Here is a 27,759-nt window from a genome sequence, read left to right as displayed (position 1 = left end):
ACAAATTCCTGCCCCCAACTGACTGTTGGGAAGGCAATGGCAAAGCACCCAGCACATCACTTGCCAAGAGGACTGCTTTGACAGCATCAATGCTCTGGAAAGAGTCCAGTACTTTGCTGATGATGCGAACCAGGGGTCCTGCCCACCTCGACATCATTTCATTCATTCCATGGCCCTGGATGGGTTTGAGGGTCGTGGAGTCGCGGCTGAAACACGAATCCTATCCAGGTTCCCCCTGATGACTCCATCTTTGCTCTTTACTTCTTCGGGTTCCTTCCTGGTCGTCCGTTTCATTATAATGCCAGTGGATGAGAAACCACAGCCACACTACAGTAAAGCACATTGCAGATTGGGTCGAAATAATCGAGGACTTGGACTACTTACTACTAAAGAGTTTTCTTTTCCATCTGCTGGGATATTTTGCGTTTAGGTCACAAAACCACTGGCAGCAAATTAAAATGGGTTTGTATGAAACTGAGGCACGCGAGGCATGTACATTTAAAATGAAGTTTATTCACGATAAAGCTGTGGTTTCAATAAATCAAGTTTTTACCTGATAAACACACATGAAGTCAATGTCCATAAACCACTAAGGCTAAAACTAGGCCACAAGCTAAAGCTCTCTATGGTTTTTAAAGGAAACAAAATACAGAAGCTCCAAAACAAACCCAATCTTCTCCAACCTACTGCAACAAGAGCTATTGGGTTTCAGAAAGTATTTCCAATAGAAATAAAGGAAGAAAAAAAAATAAAATATATATATATATATTAAAGGGTTCACACAGGAACCAAGTTACAAAGAATGGTCTGAAAAGAAAATTGTGAAATAAATCAAAATAGTCCTCAAAGCTAAACCTAATAGAGAAGGATCGTTTCCAGGTCTTCGTCCACTTTTGAACACCCAACTTATTTTGAAATTATTGGTCATCGAGTTGACAGACAAGGGCAATTAATCCTACATTGGACCCAAAATTGTGAGCAATAATATGCACAAGGTACAATTAGAATTAGAACAATGATGGACAATCATTTTATACAGACTGCAGAACTCACGTCTTTAAACTTCTCAGTGTGTTTAATTTTTTTTTTTTTAAAGAGAAGTTATCCTGATACTTCGATTGCATCTCAGACCATAAACCACAACTTACATTTGGAAATATAATACAGGTATTGTTCGTTCTTATTTGAAAGGCTCTTAGGATAGCCTAAAGGTATGCACTCGTTTTTAAGTTGTCGAGCCTCGGTTTGAATCCTGACCCAGCTATAAACTATGACCCTGGTGTTTTGCATGCATGGCGATGAAGCACAGATGTGTGCGGCGGCGTGCAATGAAAGGACGTTAAACCGGAAGACCAGTCTGCCAACACTGGGTGTCCGTCGACGTTAACCATCCAATGATGTCTTGCTTAAAGAGTAGGTGAGTTATCACTGGCACCCTGAACGAATTGCAAATTCATGTTACAGTGAAAGATCAGGCCTGGCTGGCCAGTTACACAGAGATTTGGGTCATAACCGTTACTCCTACCCTCTCCCCCACACACAAGGTGGGAATAACTGAGGCCATTCGAGAAGTTCGTTCTTATTGGGAATAATTGGAACCGTTGAAGTTGGTTCTTATTTCAGTTGAGCACGTTTCCACTGCATCGCACCAACCAATGAGCATATCAGTCAACATGCACCAGAGGGCGCATTGTAATACAATTCCACACAACAGCGTACTGGGTAATGTCAATCCGACAATGGGAAGAGAAAAACAGTATTTATCCAAATTCATATTTGCTTGTTAATTTTTTTTTTTTAAACACCCAAAATTATCACATCCTATCATGCAAATAAATCTTCCTTCCAGACATTTTATATTGCCACCAATCGTTAAACCACCTTGATTTCACACACTTACAATGATCTGCTTTCCCATGTGATATATGATAGAAATCGATGAGAATTTCATCAGATCCCATGATGAATTTTTGTAAAGGTAGCAAAAATAATTTACAGTTTTAACATCATCAGCTCAACTTGAAAATAGTTTTCCAAAAAAAAAAAAAGATAAGCAGCATCAGATGAATAATCTAAATGAAGGTAATAGTAATCCATATCAAGTTAAATGGGCAAAAAACTGAAAAATCTTCCTTCTTTCTTTCTTTCTTTCTTTCTTTCTTTCTTTCACCAAAAATGTTCAAGATTACAAACGGAGTGGGCTGTTTTACTCACATACACACACGTACAGAATTATTTTTTCCCCACAATTTTAGGGTTATATATGATGGTTGGAGCCTGGTGTTGGCTAAACAGTTAAGATGGCTGGCTTGGGACCTTAGGGTCCTGAGTTTGAGCCCCTGTTTACCATTAAATTAACACCAGGTGGAGTTGACTCAGCCAATCATCCTTCCGAGGACGGTGAAATGAGTACTAGTGTACTGGGGTAATAACCATTCGGGGTAACCTGCGTCGGAGTGGCGACCCATCCAGGACTGGACTCCTTGCCAATGAAACTGCCTCGGCAGCCCTACGTGCCTTTATGGCATGAAAGGAATGGCATTATTATTTATAATATGATGGTTGGAATTAAATTTGGGGTTTATATTACATACTCATTGTTCTATTATATGTGAAAGCATTTAAGAAAATAAATCACACAAAAAAATAACATATACAGTACATGTATATAATGGAAATTGCATTATCATGCAAGACCTTATTGTATCGTGAAATCAGTTTTCAAATGAATATATACTGCCACTTAGTTTGTCAAACGGCAAAGATTAAAAGATGAACAAAAACATGTACAGGGTGGCCACAAAGCGGGGGAATCTGGGGGATCGGTTCATTGAATGAAGTTAAATGTGAACGTTGAGCCAACCGATCTCCCACTTTGTGTCCACCCTGTCCAAGGTGAACAAGAAGAATGGCAATTGCCTCCTGCAATGCAAACAAATATACCTTAACAGGAAAGAATACTCATCCAAACAGTGCCTCGACAGTATGCACTCTTATTAAAAACGTAGGTCAAATTTGCATCGATATTTCATGGTAAAGAATGCAAAATGCAAACTGGCATCACATGGCAAAGGTTTAAAAAAAAATTAATTTGTTCTCTCGGTGGAAATGGAATTCAGAAGTCATTGGTAGGAATCAAAGGAAGTTAATTTCAAACAAACTTGACCATGTCTAACCAGGTGTTAAATACGCAAAGCTGTTGGTCACATGCTCATGGGATTTTTTTTTGTTTTGTTTTGTTTTTTTTTAATTTAAAAAAGAAAAAATTAAAAATAAGAATAAAAACACACCAAAAGTATCAGAAGGAAACAACATCGAGCAATTATTCCAATGAAAATGATGCCACTTAGCTTGATCTCTTCATTATGCATTTCTTCACTGCTGAAGAATATTTTAAAAGCAGAAACAATCTTCCAAAAGCAACGAGCAAACAACTTATTCAAGCACGTGGCAGTGGAAAACAAAAGACAGCATTGACATCAGCCGAATCAGCATTCTGAAATGCAACAGATCAGACGGGCAACAACAGGTCCATTGTGGTAGTGATAGGCCCACAAGCATTCCTCAGAGATTTCTGAAAAGGTCGTACTTCGTATTCCAGTCCATCATGGGTGCTTGTTTTTTCCCACGCTTGGCTTGGGCTTTCTCTTTGGCTGCAGCTACAGTCAAACTTCGCTCAAGACCCAGATCAGCGAAGGGGTCCTTCATGCTGCCTGTGTTTGGTTTGGTGCGTGCCTGCCGGAGTGAGACGAACAGCTCATTGGATGTTTGGAAAGGTCCACTATGCACAAGAAAATGACAGATTTTGAATCCCAACTGAAACCTCACTATATATGTGAACATACGTGGAAACCTGGCTGCAGGAAAAGGTAATTTGGCTCATCTGTTCTAACTCAGCACTATATCACATTCATACTTTGAAGGGAAGGTGGGGGGAGGTGAGGAGAGTCCAAATTGAGAAAAAGAAGGGGAGAGAGAGAGGATAGGAGAGAGAGATGGAATGGTAGGGGAGTGCTGGGTGAATGTGGAAGCAAAAGTGAAGGAAGGAAGGGGTATATGAAGCCAATCAGTGTGGGGGAGGAGGTGGAGGTGTCAGAATCCATTATTTCTTCACGCAAAGTACAGGAAAAGGAGACCTCCCTGCCACATGCATTTTCTATGGCTTTTGTCTTTTGGCTTGGAAAGCCAAGACAAAATCAGGCAAACATTGACAGAACTACCTCAAAAAGAAAGAAAGAGAGCCATTGGTACGTGTATAAAGCAGGACATCTCGAGGCATCTGTATAAAGAAGTTCTCAAAAACGAATAAAATGTATTTAGAAAAGTTTATAAATAACTGTTTCTGCCAACGTCGATGCATTTCTACATTGTTACCTTTAACCGACGATCATTTAAAGCAGTAAATGAGCTCCACAGCAAATTGTCCCTTAGAAGGCACTCAAAATTTCGCTAAACGGACAAAATGCCCAAGTGTTTGCAAGAGTTGGAAAATCCGATGTATTATTTCTGAAGATCTTGGTCATGAACATGCATTGCATGCCTTATTGGATACAACACCGACCATGTTTACAGATGGGAGCTTGTTATAGTTTCCAAGTCCTCAAGGCTCCACCATCGGCCTCTTTGGGGTTCAAAAGGACCCCAACTACAAATTCGCTTTGTATCTACAGTAGAAGCTTTGTGACTCAGAGGACATATCACTGGGGAAGGAAAAGAGGTGGGGGGGGGATCGGGAGAGGCTTTTCACCCACGATGCCCAGTGATTAATATCAAATTTGTGGAAAACAAATCCACCATATTTTAAGGATTTAACACAACAAAGTTAGAGACAGGCAGAGGCCATTCGGTTCTTTCGGCCGGTGTCTTATCCACATCCCATTAACTGAATATATCAACTTGTCTCCTCTGTACCAATTTCCCATTACTACCACAAAATGTATCCATCTTAACATCTACAGGCAAGGATTCCATCGTAACATCAGCCAGGGTATGAGAAACAATAGCAGACTCTTTTTGTGAGATATGTGTGACCTTTAAGATCGACAATCTAAATTGCATATGGGACAGCCGGCTTCACAGCACAATCAGAAAGACGGCATGTTCAGAGATATAGCGTACCCTGCTGGCACCGCATCAGAATGCAGTTTTTCGTTACTCAAACATCGGTGCGAATCAAACCCAGGTGAGATCTCAATGGCAAACATGCCAACAAACGAGCTATACTAACAGGCGAGCCGGCAGATGTGCCATTTTCAGCGTAAATCATAACAAAACAAACAACATACGGCATTATGAAACTTATCAAATATGAATATACAGTGCATAATAATTTCATGACCAAGAATTTTCGTTATCATAGCAATTGTGTTTTTCTCTTTCTTCCTTCCATCCTTGAATTCTTCCAGCAGAAACCATTTTTTTTATCTCAAACCATAACTTTGAACGGCTCCATCAATTTTGATGAAACAAATCTTCAGAGATGACTAAATGCTATAGTCGCCTAAAATGAATAATGATATATTAACAGTCAACCAAATGGAAAAGAAAAAGCCCCATAAAGGATGAGATGTTAGGACAATGAAAAAACCCCAAAAACCCAGGTTCAGGTTTGTTAAAATTTGAATTCAGGGTTTATTAAAAATTCAAGTTTCAAACAAGTTTGTAAAAATTGGACCGTACCTGATACAGGTGAGTCCTATATTGTAAAAGTAGGACTCACCTGGATCAGGAGCAACAGTCACTCAATCCCCCCACAGATACCCTTCGACCCTGTGTTTTTTTAATACATCCATCCATCCATTGGGACCATACTCTGTACAGAGTGTCGGCACTGCCAAAGCAGTCTCTTGGCCTATTGGGCACAATCCTGGACGGGTCTCCGCTCTGATACAGGATACTCAAATGGTTCAATCATCCCAGCAAGCTGGTAATCGCTTTGCCGACCTTGGAAGGATGACAGGCTGTCAACCCCACTTGGTATTAATTCAATGGCAGGCATGATTTGAACTCAGGACTCTAAGATCCCAAGCCCACCAAACTAACCATTAAGTCAACACCAGACTTTTAGTTTTTAATGCTATGAACAAACTTTGGTACATCATGGGTGATGAAGGTTGTGGTTAAGTTTCATTGAAATTGGATTTGTTGTTTTGGAGAATAGAGCAAATACCTATTTTGGGGGTCAACCCCCCCCACCGCCCCATACACACCTTTAATGAGCGCAGATTTTTATGTGGTTGATAAACTTTGGTACATCATGGGTGATGAAGGTTATGCTAAAGTTTCATTGAAATCGTATGTTTGGTTTAAGTGATAATGACTGAAGTGCTTATGGACTGACTGACTCACTAACTCGCTCACCTAAGGACACTGCTCGGTCGCATAAGCTCACCAGACTAAAGTCCAGGTGAGCTAAAAACGAATGAATTTCTCACACCTTGGAGAAATGTATTAGTTCATCGTGTGTCGATGAATAAAAGCGTCTAATATGGAACTAAAGTAAGATAAGGAACATGCAATCAGAGCCACAAGAAAAATAAAGAATGTAAGTTTTGAGTTTGAATATTCTCATAAATCCAGGGCATGTTGGGCGTTTCAAAACAAATTGTAACTAGAAAGGGTCTTAAACTGCAAAGCGTTTAACACTTACAGGCAAGGTACGTCGGATACAAAGCGTCCGCTTTGTACTCGAACTAAACATGACGGAAACAGCTCGAGAAATTAAAAAAAAAATTAATCAGTGCTCTCCATACCACAATAAAAAAAGTTAGTTAAAAATTAGACAACAAGGTCAAATGGTAAAGTTATACCACAGACAGACACCGACCCCTTCGCGACTCCCCCTCCCCCCACCACCCCCACCCTCCCCTCACCCTCCATGTTAAATCACTAAGCTTTCGGTTAAGAGAGGATAGAAGATTCCATTACGTTAAAGCACTTTTCCATTATCTTGTGTTCCATAATGCTAAACCACTAATGCACGGGGGGTTATCAAAAATATTTCATTACATTGCTTATTATTCACCCAGCTCAACCATTCCTGTGCAAATGAAATCTGTAATATGCAGTTGGCCGTTAATAATACATCCAACAGATGCCGGTGTTTGACAAAGCTCAATTTACCTTCTCATAGATTGGAGGAGCTGATCTGATCGATTGCGTTGGAGAGTAACATGTTGCGTTGTATTCGTTCATGTCTCCATTAGCCTGAAAAAGCAACAAGATCAACATTCCAAACGATACGTGACAAGTGCCACTGTCACCCTGATTGGTGACACGGTTAGCTCTACAAGATGTGTTTGCCGCTTTCGTCTGAGCACGTTGCTCATTATTCCAGGATCCCTTATACTGTTGATTTATTTGTCTATCATCTACTAATGTTCTTGCAATTCATGTTTGAGCAAACTATGGGCAGCATTCTTACAGCATGATCACCATCACCAGACGCGGAGAACTTGGGTACCAAGTGGTCAACAAATGACTCGCACCTGCCCCTGCGATATTGCGTACGATACAATTGATTACAAACACAAGCACTATTAGTGACGGTAAAAATTTACTATACTTATTGGCTTCCCCTCATACATCATTATGTCAAAGACAAGACATCTGAGCCACAAGAAAAATATAGAATGCAATTCAAATATTCCATTTGCCACTTCTCCTGCAAGATAACAATTTCTAACATACCAAACAAGTGATAACTTTCATAGCAAACTGTTCGTGGCTCCTGTTGCAGGAAACCCAGGTTCAAATCCCGTACGTGTTCGTTCGTCGTTTACCGATGTCCCTGTAATTCATGTAAAAGTACACCATCTACTAATGTCTTTGTCGCACCTGTGATATGCGTACGAGTTCTTCTCTGAGCTTTAGATCACTGTTTAAAAAAAACAAAACAAAATGTCCATGGGATAAAAACAACTTGAGGGTCTTTAAAGCAGATTTGAAAGTGCCTGTCAATCCTCATTGAAGAACAACCTTCCATGAGCTGTCCATGTTTTCTTGCAAAACTGGGAAACAATGCCAGCTCAAGTACCGCTCAAGAGTTCACTGAAAACACCAAATCAGCTTACGCATTCAAACCGGGAGGATGTCAGCAATTTTTTTGATATTCCTGTTGATGCTATTCCTTGGAGCTTTCAAAATAAATTTCTCAACAAGAAAAAGAAAACCGAGAGCTTTGATTGATGTTTGTCTAAAAGAAAGAAAAAGTTCCACCCACATGGTTTGTACAAGATAAGCTCGGCACACTTTATCACGAGCCACAATTGCCTTGCAAAGTAAAACAAGCGGATTGGCCGATACAGTAAAGCATGGATGGAGGAAAGTCGCGTTAACGTGCCAGGCTCGAAGGATTTGCCGAGGTTTTAGCTCCACGGTGTGTATTTGAGATCCGTAAAGCATCACCGGAGGAATTGTATTCCTTTTTAAACCCATCGGGCTGATTCAGCCACAAAATATCATACAAGCTCAGAACAATCTAGAATTGTGCACAGCTCAAGGAAGATGAACACACAACATAGAGGAATTTGGATATGAAACACAAACCCCTTTCAGAGTCTCCTAAACTTGGGATGTCATTGTACAAGTATTTCTTAAGACGGCTGTTTCTCATCAAGTTACCTTCTTGCCTTAGCTTCCTGTATGTGCTCTTTTGTGGTCTGATAAATGACTGTCTTTGCAACTTCCTCTCTTTTCTGTTGTTACTTCAAAGAGCATGACCTGCTTTTCTGGACGAGTGCTGCACTGGCAATGTAATACAGCCGTGCTGGGCCAAATAGTGTTTCATCGTTTCCAATTTTTGTTTTCCTTTTCTGACACCTTTCATTGAGCCACTCATTTAACATACCGGTGTCAACCGTCCTCAAGCTCCAACCACCAAAATCATCATAATTTCATATCTTTATCCTTACTTGTTCCTGTTTATGAGAAAAGTTAATCAAACTTGGTGGGTGAAATATGCGGTGAGGACAGTTTGTTCCAGAAGGAGAAGTAATAAGAGTGTGGGGACATGCTCAAAACATCAGTAGATTTCCTTGAACTTCAGAGCCAACTATTTAATATGCACGGAAATATGGTGGATTCATCCAACCCTCCCCCCGCCCCCACCACATTCCATTGTTCATACTTGAACCCTTACAGTTACACTCCACACTCCAATCCCCCTTCTACTTGACTACTCCAATACAATCCCCCTTCTACTCTCCTCTAATCCAATCCCCCTTCTACTCTATTCCACTCCAATTCCCCTTCTACTCCATTCCACTCCAATCCCCCTTCTACTCTATTCCACTCCAATCCCCCTTCTACTCTATTCCACTCCAATCCCCCTTTTCAATGTGATTGGTCTGGCAGCCATATTTTTATAAATTATTTGAAGAATAAACCTTTCAATTTTAACTTCTCCAGAACAGGTTAAGAGATTGAGGTGAAACACGTCACACACGTAATCAATGACTCTTTGGGTATAAAGTTTGATTATTTAATCATCACAAGTCGCAGGGTCTGGTGGTCATTTAAAAAAAAAATTTAATTTGGATTTTTTATACATTTTTTAAAATCCAATTCTGAATTCATTTTTTATAAATAGGACATCATGGGTAACGTGTCTGATCAAAGCGGCGTGGCTTAGTTCCCAGCCATAACTGCCCACAGTTAAAAAGTGGCATGTCTAGTTTTATTTTATTTTTATACAGAGTCAAAGTTCTTAGAGGAACTAGGATATAGAATGGATCAGGATGCAACAAAATAAAATGAACAGCAGAAATAGAGGGGGAAACACTCAACAGGAGGGTTGAGGAGTAAAATGGAGGGACCTCAAGGATAAGGGACGTGAGGAAGAATGAGGACAAGGGGAGGACACAGGGGCTGGACAAGATGGACACTACAGGGACTTTCATTGCTTATGTAATGCGGTGATGTTGGCTGACTTTGAAAGACATGGAAGATGACCTAGGGCAAATTATAGGGTGAAAGGAACAGAGGGAGGCAGTGCAAGAGTAGCAGAGCAGGATTTTAGGACACGTGAGCTGATGCCATCCAGTCCAGTTGCAGAATCAGAGTCGAAAGATGTAAAATGACAACTTCTCGGGTGCAAAACACACAGAATCCAGGAGCAGTTGGGAATGACAGGGTGGGTGGGTACAGAGAGCGAGGGATTGGGGACACTGCATTTGGAAGCAAACACAGAATTGAGGTATTCGGCCTTCTCATGAGTGGAGTCGGCTGTGGTGCCATTTGAAGTGAGGGAAGGGATGGAGGGGGGGCATACTCCAGAGACAAACTTAATAAGGTGCCACCAGATTTTTGAGGAGGCGGACAAGTTTGAAAGATCATAATTGAGGTTGGCCAAATGTTGCTTCCTGAAAGTGGACATGCACTTGTTGCGGGCTTTGTGGAATGATCTGAGGTTGTTTTCAGTTGGATTTACCTTCCAGGAAGAGAAGGCAAGTTGTTTCAATGCAACTGCCTCACCACAGGATTCGGTGTACCATGGGTGGGAGGATGGCTATGATAACTGAAGAATTACCAAGATATCTTGGATAACTTTGTACTCCCACAATTGGCAAACCTGCAACCAGAGGTCATGTACCAACACCACCGAGCTCCCCCACACGGAATCTGATGGTGCGCAATTTTCTCAATGATCGATGGATTGGGCATGACGGACCGATTTTGTCCTCACCACATTTGCCGGACATTACCCCTCTGGATTTTTTTTTCTGTAAGATTATGTGAATGACATTGTGTATCAAATAAGGGTTACCAATATTGCAAATTTGAGGAGGAGGATTAAGGCTGCAACCAAGACCATAAATGCAGGAATGCTCAACCAAACCTAGGAGGGAGTATTGCCTCGATGTGCTACAAGGGGTGTTCACATAGAACTGTACCGATGAGATGATAAATGATTGTCTATAAAAATCTAGACAACAAAACTTTGACAAATGGTCTTTCACAGGCAGCAAACTGCAATCGCTGCATCACGTTTCTTTCTTTTTTATTACGGCTTGAATTTGGAACGGGAATTTGTGGACACCCTGTATACTGCACTTTTCCATCATCAGGATGTTTCTTTCATCAGTGTTAATGAAAGGCATTTTTTGCACTACATTTCCCGCAGCTGTCGACTATTGCCTTCATTGGATCGTTCGTTTATTTATTATTTAAGAGGTCAAGTTCAATGCGCCTGCATCTTGCACTAAACACTTTGCTTCATCAATCACAAAACGTGTACTCTGCATGACTGTGCATGGATATGCATGGATATTTCCGCTTCCCCCTCATACTCGTTCAATGGACATTTTTCCACACATTAATGAACGCGCACCAACCCGAACCCACATACTCATCGGCCATTATAAAAGCAGAGCATTTTGATGACGAGATCATCGGAGGTCACCAGTGCTGGCACAGAACACGTATCATGGCTTGTTCAGTGACTGTTTTGTTGATGTAAACAGCTGAACTACAGCAAGCAGCTATTATTAATGCTCTAGTTGTTTGTCATTTACATCGACATATGATTTTTTGAAAAAAGCACAATCAACCAACAATTCGTACTCAGCACGACTCTACCCATTTGAAGTTAAACAGAAAATGGCAGACTTAGCTTTGTGCTTGAAGCCAAATCTGCCCATTCCTGGTTTATTGGAAATCGATAAGAGCAGTGCAAACCATGAATTGTTTGGCTGTGCCTTCTTAAAAAAAAAATTTTTTTTGAGCAATAGGTAATTCCAACTGCTTTAACCTAATGTTGTATCTATATAAACGGGTTCCAATGGCACTTACAAAATTGAAATCCATTTGACAAGCTACAATGGCTTAAGGTTCAAAGGGATTAATTAGTTAGTTATTTCACAATCAATGTAAGAATAAGATGTCCATAAATATCCCAATCAGATCTGCCAGCATCTATCATGCAGGAGAGAACCTCGTCTTCCTATCAACCTCTGTATTTGTGCTGCTTCTCCTTCTTCTTCATCATCAGCTTCGTCTTCAATCCAGCAGGTTATTTAATTTGTCACCTTGCGTTACAAGTAGTGGCGGCCAAAACTGCGGAGCCATGGATCATGACGTCGTGGAAGGGGCACATAAAAATTGTTGTAAAAAATAAATGTGGCAAAAATCTGGTGTACATTTTTTTGAGATTGTTCTATCATGTGAAGTAAATTTCCCAAATACAAATTAATTTGGCTAATCTTTTCAGTGCATGTCCTCATATCTATTATTATCAATATCCTGTCTCATCATTACACATGACAAACTTCATTGCTCTCAAATCGGCAACAAGCGGATCTTTCATTGGCCTTAAACTTGAAAGCAATTGACAGATTTTTTTTCGACTGCCTGGAAAATCAGCTGTGCTCTGTTTTTCATCGAGCTTTCCACCCTTCAAAGCACGGAACCTCTCCAAACAGTGGGTCCACATCAGTAGATCCACAACTTCAGCTGTGCCCAGTCAGTCAACCCGGCAATGCAACCTCACTATTCAAACTTTCTAATTTGTAGTTTTACCTGTAAATGTTTACCTTTCTTGCTAGCGCGTCAATGTATAATCACGTACTGTATTTATTATTCACATCGTACATTCCATTATGCATATACTATCTTACAAACCGGTAAACCAAGCGCACATAACATGGTGGGTAGGGTGGGGGATTGAATTCAACACAACTTAGAAATGCTTCAGTAACTCTGATAGATTCACAGCATGTTTTTAAAGTCAATGAAACAGGGTGAGTCACAAAAATGTACCAATTTGAAAAAAAAAAAATTAAAAATATTTTAGAATGTAGAAATGTTCAAATATAGTGAATTAAGTCGGGAAAGCATTCAAATCGTTTGTAGCAAATGTATTTTGACATTTTTATTACTGTACGTTTGTATATATATATATATATATATATATATATATATATATATATATATATATATATATATACATACATATATACATATATATATATATATATATATAAATATATTAAAGAAAGACCCACCTATATCTCTCACCTGTGACTGGAGGGAACAGCCAAACAGCTCTCACCTACTCAACTAAACCCAGGTAGCTAGGATTATATAAATAATTGACACCTCCCACACTCCTCTAGCCGAAGAAGCTGCATAAAGCAACCCAAGAAGGCCGACACAAGGTAAGCACTTTGCTATTTCAAACCATTCCCAGAGTTCCTCCACTCTGAGTCTAGGAGGTCACGATTGAACCCCCATCAGAATCACACCAAAGGCAAAAAAAAAAAAAAACGGTACGTGCCGTTTCCTTGCTTGACATTGAGCATTTACAAGGATAAAAGCACAGACAATCCCCATAGGTTGGCATCCATGGGGAGGAGGAAATTCCTCCACAGGAGATGCCCAGCTGAGTGTGGTGAGAAAAGGTGGCACCAATGTTGTGGCGTCGCTGGTACCCAGAGTACTCCAGGAAGTGACTGCACTTCCCCCAAGCTCAGTGGCTGTGTTTGTCTCATCTAACAGTCCTGTGTTGTGTCACATATGTTTGTATGTGTGTGTGTGGGTGGGGGGGGGCAAGCTCTACAATGAGCCTTCGATCATGTAAAACAAGAAAAATAAATAAGTTAACAATTGAACCCAATGAGCATTCCTGAACTCAAAGATTCTGTGACGAGGCTTATTTCTAGAGGCCACCTGAAACCCTTCAATCTATTGTCAGAAAATATTCCATACGTATCGATAAGTGTGCAGAACTTATGGGAGGACATTTCAACATTTATGACTTTCTTTACGTAACAGAAAAGTTATACTGTCTTGCATTAAAAAACAGCAGATTTAATAAATAATAAAAATCGGGTACATTTTTGTGACCAACGCTATACATATCCAATATATCTTAACGTCACAACTAAAAAGCACATTGGGGTCGGATCATGTAATGACAATGAGTGCACAGGTCAAGGTGGATTATTGCTTGGATTACAGCATTTAGGTGGACACAAAGACACAAACAGAAACAAACCTCCGTTGCTTCTGCCCCGTTTGAAAAAGGTTGCGGCAACGAATCTGAAAGAGAGGGAATAACGTGAGAAGAAAAAATATCAGGATGAAGATGGTGATACAAAAAAATATATACAGCATATAAATAAGAAGAAGGTGTTCCTTCACCCTTTTGAAAACCTGCAATCTCCAAATTCTTACAGTGAACAACATCTATATTGAATGATGGCTTTCCAGGAAGATGCTTCCTTCTTGGCAAAACAGAAGACTTCAATCTTTGTGCCTTCTGGTGGCACAGATCTCTGCAAGGTTTAGCCAAACAAACACCACCCATTCAACCCCCTCATCCCCACTCCGTCCCATGGTGATTATCTCATACAAGACAAATTATCAACATGGATACCAAAGTGGGGACATTAAGTGCTGTTGAACTGTGTGGGAAACCTGTAGCATGATGTCGCTAGTTTCGCAAGATTGCTGCCTCAACATTGTTGAAATAATGTGCAAATGGAACGAGGCGTTATCACATTTACCTTTTGGCTTTGCAAATTTTTTTAAAAATTAAATAATCGTTTTAATTGTTTAAATAAATTACCTATTTTTTATCCCCAAAAACATTTCCAACATTCTTGAGTCAACATTTAAGGAAACGGCAATGGGTACATTTATTGGATAATACAAGAACGGGCAAGCACTGCAGCCAGAGAGGAAATTCACAATGGGGAGAGTTTGAACTTTGAATCGAATGTGCATTTCTCACGTATCAGAAGCACAACCTCTCCGGAACCCAAAATCGGAGAACACTTACCGAGCTGCGAGTAGAAAATTATCCATTATCCACTGAACAACAACCAGATTGTGAGATGAAAATTGGACAGATGTTGCACAAATAGCGAATAACTTGTTTGAGACAGATGTGATCATCTCTTTATCCTCACCTCCCACCTTTACCCTTGGGATTATAAGCCTCTTTGGCCTTGTTGACAAGGTAATGGCAGGAGGTTTGGGGAGGGGGGGTGCAGAGGAGGCATGCCATTATGACAGGACGGCTGGGTATCAAAAATCTTGGAGTTACCCTACAAGCTTTCTTCCCACACAGGAAGATTTTAATTGCATTGTGTTAATTAGATACAGTGCAATGGAAAAAGTGAAAATAATTAATTTTTTTTTAATCTGACTCAATGAATTAACTTCCCTCTCTCTAACAGTCTAACTGGAGTTTTTATTTTATTTTTCCATCAGCAGCAAACCATCCACATGCCATGAAACAAAAATGTGCCGAGACAAGCGATTACAGCGACGCTTGCCTGATGGAACCATTGGTTCATCGTCACTATTACTGTTTCTTTTTCTTTCATGGCCCTGATTATTCCCACCTCCTTGTGAGGTCGGCCGAGAAGCTGGTTTTGCCCGAGTCTTTCACGAACCTGACCAGGCCTGACATTCGAGTGAAGCCAATTTTGGCAGGGATTTGAAATTTGTTCCAGGGTGCCGGCGACGACTCGCCTCCTCTTCGCGAATATGCAAGATACCGTGGAATGTTTAACATCCACTAATGCTAGGAGATGGGACACGGGGCTTAACGTCCATCTGAGAGGCGGCGCACACAATGATGTATTGCCCTGCCTGGAAAAACGCCAGGATGACCGTTGAAAGCTGGGTCGATATTTGAATGCAGGCTCGACATCTCAAAACTAACAGCTGCACCATCCGGTCAGCGGTGAGAATCAAAAATTAACAAGAGCGCAAGTGAGCACAATATATGCCCGAACAATAAGGTATATACAGAATTGTGCTACTACATGGAAAACAGCATCCTGGTTGCCATGGCAACCACTTTAGATGACGAACGTATGTCGCGACACACCGTCTCCACAGTCTGTACCTATGAAACTGTCTGTACCCAGTCTGTACCTATGTCTGTACCCAGTCTGTACCAAATATGAAACGTGAAAGTTGAAAACCTTGGGAGTTGGAGTGTGGACAGGAACGGATGGAAAACAGCATCCTGGTTGCCATGGCAACCACTTTAGATGACGAATGGATGTCGCGACACACCGTCTCCACAGTCTGTACCCATGTACCAAATATGAACCGTGAAAGTTGAAAACTTTGGGAGTTGGAGTGTGGACAGGAACGGATGGAAAACAGCATCCTGGTTGCCATGGCAACCACTTTAGATGACAAACGTATGTCGCGACACACCGTCACCACTGTCTGTACCTATGTACCAAATATGAAACGTGAAAGTTGAAAACTTTGGGAGTTAGAGTGCGGACAGGAAAGGACGAACGGACGGACGGACGGACGGACGGAAAGACAGACAGACAGACAGACAGACAGACAGACAGACAGACAGACAGACAGACAGACAGACAGACAGACAGACAGACAGACAGACAGACAGACGGACGGACGACCGGTATCACATAATACGCCCCGATATATATATCGGGCGTATAAAAATGATTGTGGGCAGAATTTCAAAAAAAATTTGCTTCATCAGGTTAGTTTGAGGCAGCTTGAAAAACAAATGGACATATTCACCCATCTGCCTATTCGTCTTTGAACCCATTTATCCATCATCAAGGAATGTGCTGTTGATCGAAGTTTTCATCGTGAAAGGCCTGGATTTTATTACATGGGATCTGGTATGTTAAGATCGTCTACAAGATTGAGTTTCTAATCTTCTCAGAGAAAACTCAACTTGCATATCGTAGTTGTTGTCATGTACATAGTTACACAAACGTTTATCGGTGAGTTGGTGGAGCGCGTTCAAAATTCCTTCAGAATGGTTTAAGATAAAGGAATGGTTCATGGAGTGAGGCAGCGATGCATCCTGTCTCCCAGCTTGTTCAACGTCGTATTCGACGACGAGTTTCATGTAGTTGATCGAGAAAGTCGAGCAGGGGAAGGAGTCCAGATTGAAGAACAGAAACTGTGGGACTTGGAGGACGCAGATGTTGTGGTTTTGCTGGCTGCGACGGTTACACGACTTACGACACTCCTCAGAAGGACCAGTGATGAAAGTGAGAAATTTGGTTTGAAGGTGAGTAGGGCCAAGACAAACTGGATGATGATGATGAATAGGCAGAATCAAATGGGAGATGAAGAACTGAAGATCAGGGATGATGAGATTGAGAAAGTAGGTTCAATTGTTTATTTGGGAAGCAAGATAACAGACAAGGGAGGTAGTGACAAGGAAGTGAAAATAAAACTGGCATTGGTGGGAGGAGTGTTCAATAGTCTGAGCTGAGATCTCTGGAGGAGAAGGGATGTAATCCTGCAAACCAAGGTGACGGTGTACAATGCAGGAGCAATCTCTGTGGTGCTGCATGGGTTAGAGAGTTGGACCTGGGTGAAGGAGAAGAGGAGACCGATTGGTTTTGATAGTAGATGCCGAGAAGGATACTTGAGATTCGCTGGATGCAGGAGAGTAACCAACAAGGAATTGAGGATAAATACTGGACAGAGGAGGGTTTGTTAGCTGGCCAAAGAGTGGTGTCTGACGTGGGCTGGGCATGTTTTGAGTATGGGGTAAGATCGGATAGCCAGAAATGTGGAGAAATGGATGCCGGCAAGAAGGATCAAGAGGAAAGCCGAAGAGAAGATGAAAGGATGGGGTTAAGGAAATGGCTAACCAGTGAGGAATCAAACACCCAGAGATGAAGGCTCGGGATCCGAAGCTTTGTAGACGAAGGATCCACATAGGGGATGCAGTGCCAAACCGGTGGCAGCGTAACGAGTGAATGAATAATGCAAACAGAGTCAGTCCACGATAAAAGGAGCCAATTCCAGGGGTCATTTGCATAACTGTTAAGCATGTGGTGAGGCAGGAGGGAGGTTGAGAAATTTTGAATAAAAAGGGAAGAGAAAGGTTGTTCCAGAGACTGTTCTCTCATTCTTCCTTCCAGGGCTTCAAGCAAGCAATGCACCGCCATCTCTCGTCATCCCCAATTCTAACCCATGACCATTTACCTTTCACAACACAACCATCTTACTCGCTAGCGCTTCCTCCCCTCCTCCCTCTCCCACAGAGTAAAAGGAGGGAAAATGTCAGCAGCATAAGTTGATGGCTCGGAGTGGGAGAAGTCAGAGAGGTGAAACATTTGTAGATATGGAATATCTCGAAGACCTCTCAACAGACTGCCAACACCCAAATTCTACAATAATTCACGGAAAGTAAAACAAGCCAAACCTTTTTTTTTTCTTTTTTAAAATCGCGGATTACAAATGCATCGCTGGATTAGCAGCATCATTATGGCGCAAGATTGAAAAAGCCCCATTCATGCTACGTGAAATTATGTTGCATGTTATCATGCATATTATAGCAATAAACTAAACTGTATGCCGACGATTGGGTTGGATATGGACCGCGTGCAATTAAATAGGGCAACGAGCGGAAACGTGATTCTATGCAATTCTCTCTTTACGTACACCGTTACATTTCTCTTTGGGTAACGAGTCATCCCTCGGATGATAAATGATTTATTCCTTGTTGAGGCATTCAAAACAAGACTATGCTTTTTGCAGCTCAAAGTTGAACACATGAGGGGAATATATATATATATATGTATATATGTATAGATATATATATATATATATATATATATATATATATGTATATATATATATATATATATATGTATATATATATATATAGAGAGAGAGATAGAGAGATAGAGAGGTAGAGAGATAGAGAGATGGAGAGATAGAGAGATAGAGAGATAGAGAGATAGAGAGATAGAGAGATAGAGAGATAGAGAGATAGAGAGATAGAGAGATAGAGAGATAGAGAGAGAGAGAGAGAGAGAGAGAGAGAGAGAGATAGAGAGATAGAGAGGTAGAGAGATAGAGAGATAGAGAGATAGAGAGAGAAAGAGAGAGAGAGAGAGAGAGAGAGAGAGAGAGAGAGAGAGAGAGAGAGAGAGAGAGAGAAAAAAAGACACCAAAGATTATTGAAGGTTAAGGAATGCATTTACCCACTTTTCAAGATTTGCAAACTATTTTTCAGGTCCATCTTTGATGTCATCTTCCCTGTGGCTACCACTACTTCGTTCAAGGCCCCAATTATTCCCACCTCCTCGGTGGGTCGGCCAGAGCTCCTTTTTGGCCCAACTATTTCACGAACCGGCTAGCCGGCCTGTCGTTCGACCCGAGGTTATTATTTTGGAAGGAATTTGTAATATGTTCAGAGTCGACGATAATGCCCCTACTCTTCGGAAAGACACCGTGGGGGTCTTTAACGCTCACAAGCTAATGATAGCAGACAGAACAGCCGATTGAATGTGCATCTAATGGGACAAAGCACTTTGTGATGCAACGCCCTGACCGTGAAACACCAATTCGAGAGTATACTCAGGTCGAGGATGGAACCCAGACGAGACAGCTTAAAGCAAAGTGCGCTACCTCTGCACCATCCTGTCAGACTTCTATATTGTCTGTGAGGTTGTCAAATATACATACAATATTTTATTTGAAATTACATAACGCTCATACACAGATATTACAAATCGAAAATCTTATTAAACTCGACCCAGGCATGCCAAGTTTCCCATATTGCATGGGAGGCTCACTTAGCCATTCTCTTCAGCTGAGGCCGTAAGCCTCATCTCCAAAATCTGCAACATCAGTGATGCTCGTCCCATGGATTTACTTTTGATGAACAATGCATTTCGACATGACGGAAATTTCAGAAAGGATCCGATTAGCTGAGAGTGAGTAAGACGCCCTAGTAACAGGTTTACCAATTGGTGGGATGAGGCACTGTGCCCTTCCCACCAACTGTGCAATGGACAAACACCTTTCCTGTGCTGTGCATCACTCGGCCACTTTAGCTTGTGCTCGTGGGGGAAACACAAGAGGAAATGAATCATTAATTCAAACAAATTTGATACGTGGTGTAAATATTATTATTAATTTTCAATCTCACAAAAGCATTTTTCTAATGACAAGATTTTCATACTTTGCACTTATTTTTTTACACGTTTGCTTCCTCAAAACAAACTTAAGTATCTAAAGAATAAACTTCCAACATCACCAAGTAATCTCACAACATTCGTGTTGTGTAGTGGCCACCAATGCACGTGATCTTCACCTTTCAGGTGTAATACAGTTGGAGTAATCTTGAGATTCTTAAAGACATTGTCCGTCTCTGCATCGACCACAAGAAGCGTAGTCTCATTTCCACCAGCTTTTATCATCTGCACCACATCACTGTGCTTCTTTTCGTCAATGTTGATGCCATTGACCTGAAATGATGTTGGTATTGGAAGAAGATGAGAATGGGAAATGACAAGGAAGATGATTTCAGTAAAGGACATTGAAATGGAGGGACATTTAAGGCACTTTATGATGGGTACATACATTAAAACTTCAGGCTTGTATACGCATTAAAAAGGCAAAACAAGAAAAAAAGAGCAATCGGAGATTGCAGACCATCGCCAGGACTTTTGTGTGGTGCTTGTGTAGTTTTGTGTGGTGTATTTTGTGTTCTGGTGTGTTACATAATTAATGAGAGACATAATTAGAATTGCCACTTTAAAACTGCTTGCAATGATGACCGGATACCAAGACATCCCGCTTTTATCGAACACCTGACCCTGACCCATGATGTTTATTATTATTCAATTGAATTCAGAATGGGATTAAAATAAATTCAATTCAAATCAAATGGAAGACCAAGTAGGTACAGTCCTGCATTGGAGTAATCAGAAGGAGCCCAAACAAGCAAAAAGCAAAGATGAAGTCACCAGGAGGAACCTGAATGGGATTCACATTTCAGCTGCTACTACTCTACCCTCAAACACATCCAGGCACAGCCAAGTGAGCCTTATTCAAAAATACATTTTTTTAAAAAAAATACCGAGATCAAAATATTAAATAACTCTAGCTACCAACCAGACCATGCATCCGATCTAGTTGAAATTTCATATATATATATAATTATGATCTATTCGCCATCACGAATAGATCATAATTGTGAAGTTTCACTTCGATTGATTAAGCGGTTCAAGAGAAAGAATTTAAAAAAGATTTTCGCTCAATCCAATATGGCTGCCAGACCATGTGACATCAATTATTTGTGAATACCCTGGTATCCCCAAGGCTTGCAGAACATTTGTGTGAAGTTTCCCCTCAATCTGTCCAGCCGTTCTGGAGAAGAAGATTTTTTTTTATAGGTTTTAGGGTAAATCCAATATGGCTGCCAAACCATGTGACCTATGTCATCATATGTGTGAACGTTTTGTTCCTCATGGATAGGCGGTCATGCTTGTATTGTAAAGTTTCGCCACGATCTGTTCAGCCATTTCAGAGAAGAAGATTTTTGAAGGTTTAAAAAACCCCCCAAAAAACAATACGGCTGCTGAATCACAGGACCGATGATGTCATCAATTTTTATTTCTGTGGACCATTTTATCCCTAGATGACCCTCAAACATTTTCATACTGATCAGATGTAGTGTTCTACATATGCAATTATGACGTCGTAACAGACACCTATGATGTCATCAAAAAAAAAAAACCAATCACACTTATTCCCCATGAGTACTTGCCATGTGCCAAGTTTCAATTGGTGCAGTTTCAGAGATACAGAGGCCCAAAATTTTCCATCTTTCCAACATTGCTGCCACATCACGTGATCTATGATGTCATAATGATCAATAAAGCATTCTACATGAGTAGTCGCTCCAATGTTGAAAATTTAATCTCAATTCGATCGATAAGCGGTTGCGGAGAAAAACATGAAAGTTCTGTGTGGGCAAACAAACAGACAAACAAACAGTCCCAAATGCAATTCCCTCTCCTCCGGCGAGAGTAATAATAGAATTTCGATGCTTCTCTCCCAAATATGCCCCATTAATGCCCCTTTCTCAACACCTCCAAGCCTTTTCCTTCTCGTCCTCCCCTTCCCCTTCCTCAATTTCATCCACGGTACTTATTTACTCCACCATCCCCATCCTCCCATGCACATAATATGGAGATAACCCTTTAATCTTCAAACAAGAATTTGTGTCCATTTAATCATGAAAATGCCTGTTTCAAAAGCTCGTCTTTCCGCAGTATAAGAAGCAGCAGGACACTGAGCTTTAATGTCGCGGTTCCAATGGTACGGCAGCAGGAACCCTTTCGAATAAAGCATGACGGACACGGAAGGAGCACACAAAATTACGTATAGTAATACTTCTCGAGGGAATAGAAACATATACGAGTATAGAAGAAGTACACAAGCAACCACACCGACAACAAGGACAGCAACAACGTGTGTAAAATATCATTTTTTGGCATTTTTAGCTCGCCTGTTCGAAGAACAGAGAGCTATAGCGATACCCCCGGCGTGAGCGTCAGCGTGAAAATGTAAAAGTTTTTGGTGCAAGTTATTTCCTTTCCAATGTTTTTATCTACCACACTATTTTTTTACTGATTACAATATACAAATACATATATTGCTTTAAAATTATTTGGATCAGACTTCACTGCAATGCTTTATAAAAAATATTATTAGACTAGTCTTTTAAAAACGATGAATGTATAAACAGGCGAGCATTGGGTGGCTTTGACACCAACTCTCTAGTTCACTTCATTTTATATCCCCATGGAGACTCACAGATAGACATGCAATATGTTTGTTCAGTGCAACGGGCTGCCTTTTGATTAAACCTGTGAACGAAACAACTTTCTCAGGAGTGGCTTCCATCTGGCCACTCTCCCATAGAGCCTAGATTTGTGAAGTGCTGCAGAGACTGTCGTCCTACTGGCAGGTTCTCCCATCTCAGCCAAGGAACTCTGTAGTTCTGTCAGTGGTCATTGGGTATAAATCTGTCTGAGTTTGAGTGGTCATCTCACTGAACAAGGTACTTTTTGCCCAGTTGCTCAGTTTAGTCGGACGGCCAGCTCTAGGAAGAGTCTGGGTCGTTCCATATTCTTTCCATTTCCTAATGATGGAGCTCACTGTGCTCTTGGGAACTTTAAACACTCTAGAAATTGTTTTATACCCTTCCCCAGATCTATGCCTTCTCACAATTATATCTCGGGGTTCTATGGACAGTTCGTTGGACTTCATGACTGTGGGACCTTGTGTGGAAAGGTGTGTTTCTTTGTAAATCATGTCCGATCGATTGAGTGGCCACAGGTGGAATCCAATCAAGTTGTAGAGACATCTCAAGGATGATCAAAGGAAATTGGATGCACCTGAGCTCAATTTGGAGTGTCATGACAAATGGGGTTGAAAACTTATTGATGCAGGACATTTCAGATTTATATTTTTCAATAAATTTGTATAAATTTCGAAAAAACACATTTTCACTTCGTCATGATTGGGGTGTTTTGTTTAGATCAGTGCCTAATTTTTTTTATAAAATTAATCCATTTTAAATCCAGGCTGTAACACAACAAAATGTGACAAAAGTTGAGGGGTGTGAATACTTGATGAAGGCATTGCAATTTCATAAACACCCTTGCAATGTTTCAAATTCCTTGAGGATCTCATCAATCTTTGAAGACACTTTTTGAGCACGGTGTTGTGCCAATAGCTTCTCGCATGATCTGGAATACACGTATGTACGTATGTACGTACGTACGTACGTATGTATCATTTACTCCTCTGAGAAGATTTGACCGAGGAAGCTGAAACTTTCAGAGATTAATGAGGGCACCCTGAAGTTGTGCATGTGGAAGTTTCGTTTGATTCCATCAAGTGTTCTAAAAAAATTATATTTTTCACCCATCTAGGCATTTTTTTCCGTTTGGGGGGGGGGTAGAGGGAGGGTGGGTGCAATTTGAATTATCCGAGCGAGAGAGATAGCCATGATGTTTTATATATTCACATCAGCAGTACGTATGTTTTCGCTTCATGTACGTAACCAGGGTTAATTTCATTTTTGGGAGTGATCGAGGTAGCAGTCTGTTGCCTATATACACTGAAGAGAGCCGGATAATTGAATTTCTTTCTCGTCAAATGAAAAAAAAAAAACGAGCTTACTGATACAATATAAATTCTGGATGTAGAGGCTGGAGTTAATGGTATGGACTTTAGCCTCCTGCATTTAAAAAAAAATGACAAACTGGTCAAACCCTTGGAATTTGTCTTTCACTCCTGACAAATCTCACACTCTCACTATCTCTTTCCAAAAGGACCATCTGGCAAACGCTCCAATCTACTTTCTCAACAATCCTCTTGAGGAAGTTCAGTCATTCAAACTTCTGGGTCTCACTATTAGCCATGATCTTTCGTGGGAAAACCACATTTCAAAGTTGGCCTCGAAAGCCAGCGGCCGACTGTGCATCCTCCGTCGTGTAGAATCCTTCCTTGGCACACCTGAACTCCTATCCACCTACAAAGCCTTCATCCGCAGCTTGATGGAGTACTGCTCTCTCCTCTGGGCTGGCTCCCCTGCCTCATATCTCATTTGTTCCTCTTTTGCCCACACCTGTGGAATCAACTTCCACATTCTCCTTAATCTCATTCTTCCCTCTAGTTCTTCAAGGCAGCCGTTCACCACCACCTCGGATCATCCCCAATCCTAATCCCTCGTCTTTTCTACCCTAGTTAATCCCCCACCCCAATTCATCCTCCTTCCAAATTTCCAGTTTTGCCTCCTTGGAGGTTCCTTCTGTGTCCATGTTGTGCACCCCATATATGTGTGTTTTGCATCCTGTTTTTATCGTTAGTCCTGATTCGTTCAGTGTGCTGGCTCTTCCACAAGCCTCAACTATATACTGTATACTGTATATATATATATATATATATATATATATATATATATATATATATATATATATATATATATATATATATATATATTGTTATTGTTATGGCTGTGGAAATCGCAATACACCATAAAGGGTCCTCAGGTGAGATATATCGATAAGTTCATGTGTACTTAGTCCACACCTGTTGTTTAGGGGGAATATGTGTGATTCATCCGGGCTGCGACGCTTTGAGTTAGCCATTTTTCTTTTCTTTATCGTTATTTTGGATCCAACAACCTCAAACCAACCAACGACAACGGCAAAAGAGAAACCTGCGCTAGTGCGCGGGTTTGCGCACCCCTCTGCGGTGCCAAGGCTGGCACGGGAAGGGGGGCAGGGCAGCTCCCTCCCCATTGGTGGAGGCCTGGCATGAGGTGGTCGGAGTGGGGGCACGCCCCCCTTCGAGAGCCTTCTGGAAACGCCTCGAAGGGAGGTGGAGCCGCGAATGGGGCAGAGCCCCACGCGGCGAAGGGCGGAGCCCCGCCTTACAAAAGGCAAATGGACGCGAGGCTCACTCTCTCTCTGATCGTGGCTCATGTTGGCTTTAGCTCTCTCCGAAAAAGGCACCAGCTCTCTCTCCAAAAAGGCTCGGTCTCTCTCCTTGGGTCTCGCTCTCCAAAGTGCTCCCTTCCTCCTCTCTCGTGGCCCGACGCGGCCTGTTGGTGGAGACGCGGACGGGAGGCGCCGCAGTGCAGCCTGTGGTGGACCTGCGCGTCCGGACGAGGGGTGCCGGAGAGGGTTCGCCGGCCGCGTGGGAGGCCGGAACCAGGCACGACCGCGTTGACGGTAGTAGGAGAGGAGGACTCGACGGTCCATGAGGGAAGTCACTTCTTTTCTTTTCTTTTTGGGCTTTTGTATGTGTGTTTGTGGTGCCAGTCCGACAAGTAAAACCTGTATAAGTGACTGTGCTGTAAATAATTGCCTTTTATTCGGTCGTAGTGCTTTCCTTTGTTCCTATTTGCCTGCTTTTGTTCCTATTTGCCTGCTTACGTGTGTGAAATAAAGTGCTTGCTTGTTGAACTGTTCCCCCGTTTCGCTTCGTCCTTTCCTTTGTTGAATCTCCATCTTGCATCACGTAAGGGATTGATAGTGGGTTTAAAACACCCGGTAACCAATCTGAACTGTCAAAGTCGACGATAACTCCGCTCGGTTATCCCTGTAGCCCGGAAAGAGCCGCTTAAGCGGTTCGTGTCCGGAGTTGACCTGTGGCGTGGTACAACCCCTCGGTAGGTTACCCGTGCGAGTACTTAGGTATATCGACTTTCGGCGATTCACCCTATTTCGCGCGGGTAGAATGCGGACTGGGTTGTGGTGAGGTTAAACCCCCACCCGTGACTAGCTCCTTGGCGATAGTTCCAGGAGGGTCACGACTGAATTGTCCGTTCTGGTGGGAGACGCGTCGCAATTCGAGTTACGTGGCCGATCGCATGACGGGCGGGCGAAATTCGTAACAATATATTAAAAAAAAATTGAGGTAAGCCTACACTTATTAATCAACAATTGGTGATATTTGTAAAAAAATCAACAATGACCACAAGCCTCACGGTGAAACAATAGTAATACATCATTCGTTTTACATTATCAACAAGTGTATGAACTGTGGGTATAAATAACAGATTTGAAATACCACTATATTAATTCTCCGTTCATATATTTTATCAACAACCAGAAGCCAAACATAATGGCAAGCATGGTACCTCTGTATTCAAATGGATCAGCGTCTTGTAAGCCAGACACAATCATATACTCCGACAAATTTTGGCACGATTGGTTGCGCCAAACCGGCATTGTTCCGTATCCACGGCATTAGTCAGCAGATTAATTTGAATAAAAATTATTCTTTCCGATCACAAAAAAGGAAACTGGATTGTGAACATAATATATAGTACAGTACACCCACTTCTTTACCAATATACAGGTATTGTTAAAATGGTGGACAACGCCGGTTCAGGTGACGTCAGGATGTTTTGAGAGGGAGACAGAGTCACGTGACGCTGTCCTTTCAGTCGCTAAGCACCAAACGCAAGGCCACGAGCTCTTGGTTTAACGTACAGGTGAAAATGTAACAATCAGGAAAAAATAAACATTGCTCCAAAGGTGAAAATATTTTTTTTAATCCAAAAAATAAACTCATGCTCATGAAATTGGTTTACTCATGTTTGTGAGTGACAGGATAGCCTGGAGGTGTGTACACTCACCTTTTAGCTATATAGTGTGCGTTTGAATCTCAATCCAGCTTTAAACTCTTATACCGGTGTTGCATATGCAGGACAAGGCATCAACGTGTGCGACGTCCATCGGATGGATGCTAAACGGTGCATCCTGTCTGCCACCATTGGTTGGTGGACGTCAAAGATCGCACGATGTCCTTCTCAAAGAGTCGGCGAGCTATCGCCGGCGCCCTGGACAAATTCCAAATACCTGCCCTGACTACCACTGGGAAGGCAATGGCAAACCACCCAGTGCAATCCTTTCCATGAGGCTGCTTTGGCAGCACCGAATTTGCTTCCGTGTGGAGCATCGAATTACATTAAACGGTTGTGAGACTGAGGCACGTTCATGAAGTGGCGGTGAGTAGTTGAGGAAACAAATGTACGTCGAGTAAATGACGGGTTGGTACTCGCAGACGAGGTGAGGACGTTTTAAATAATTGGGTTAAAAAAAAAAAAAGAACATTGAAGAGTAGACAACTAATACAACTGCTAATAGGAATAACATCATTAAAAGCCAGGTTAATTGAGCTGTCCTGAGCACATTACCTCGACGATGCGGTCTCCAGGCCGCAGGCCAGCCTGTTCCGCTGGTAGCTCTTCATCGACCGTGCGAACGAACTGTCCCGGCTTGATTTTCTCGCTGTGCAGGTTGAAGCCATAACCATGGGGGCCTTTAACTATGTGGCAGAGCCGTGGGCGCAGGTTCGAGGGAACATCTTCAGACACCTGATTGATGAGAAAAAAAAAATTGTTGTTAAATCCATGGCATGTAAATCATTCACATTGAAGACTCGTCAAAGGAAGAAAATGTACGATTTGACTCG

The 27,759-nt window shown here is 41.6% G+C and overlaps 1 protein-coding gene across 1 annotated transcript in view; it reads right to left on the bottom strand.

Moving 5' to 3' along the window:
- Window positions 1–493: 493 nt before the first annotated feature.
- Window positions 494–27,759, bottom strand: part of LOC147012081 (Na(+)/H(+) exchange regulatory cofactor NHE-RF2-like) — a 57,713-nt gene continuing 30,447 nt past the window's right edge. The window contains exons 2-6 of the mRNA XM_085858277.1: window positions 27,482–27,661; window positions 20,069–20,222; window positions 13,994–14,037; window positions 7,123–7,206; window positions 494–3,735 (exon numbers count right to left, since the gene is read on the bottom strand). Coding sequence (XP_085714403.1) covers window positions 3,565–3,735; window positions 7,123–7,206; window positions 13,994–14,037; window positions 20,069–20,222; window positions 27,482–27,661 — 633 coding nt within the window. The 3' untranslated portion in view covers window positions 494–3,564. The remainder of the gene's footprint in view (window positions 3,736–7,122; window positions 7,207–13,993; window positions 14,038–20,068; window positions 20,223–27,481; window positions 27,662–27,759) is intronic.

This window comes from Eptatretus burgeri, chromosome 15 (genome assembly GCF_056783735.1).
Source record: "Eptatretus burgeri isolate ZD-2024b chromosome 15, Ebu_testis_v1, whole genome shotgun sequence".
NCBI lineage: Eukaryota > Metazoa > Chordata > Myxini > Myxiniformes > Myxinidae > Eptatretus > Eptatretus burgeri.
This window is presented reverse-complemented; position numbering and strand designations above follow the sequence as displayed.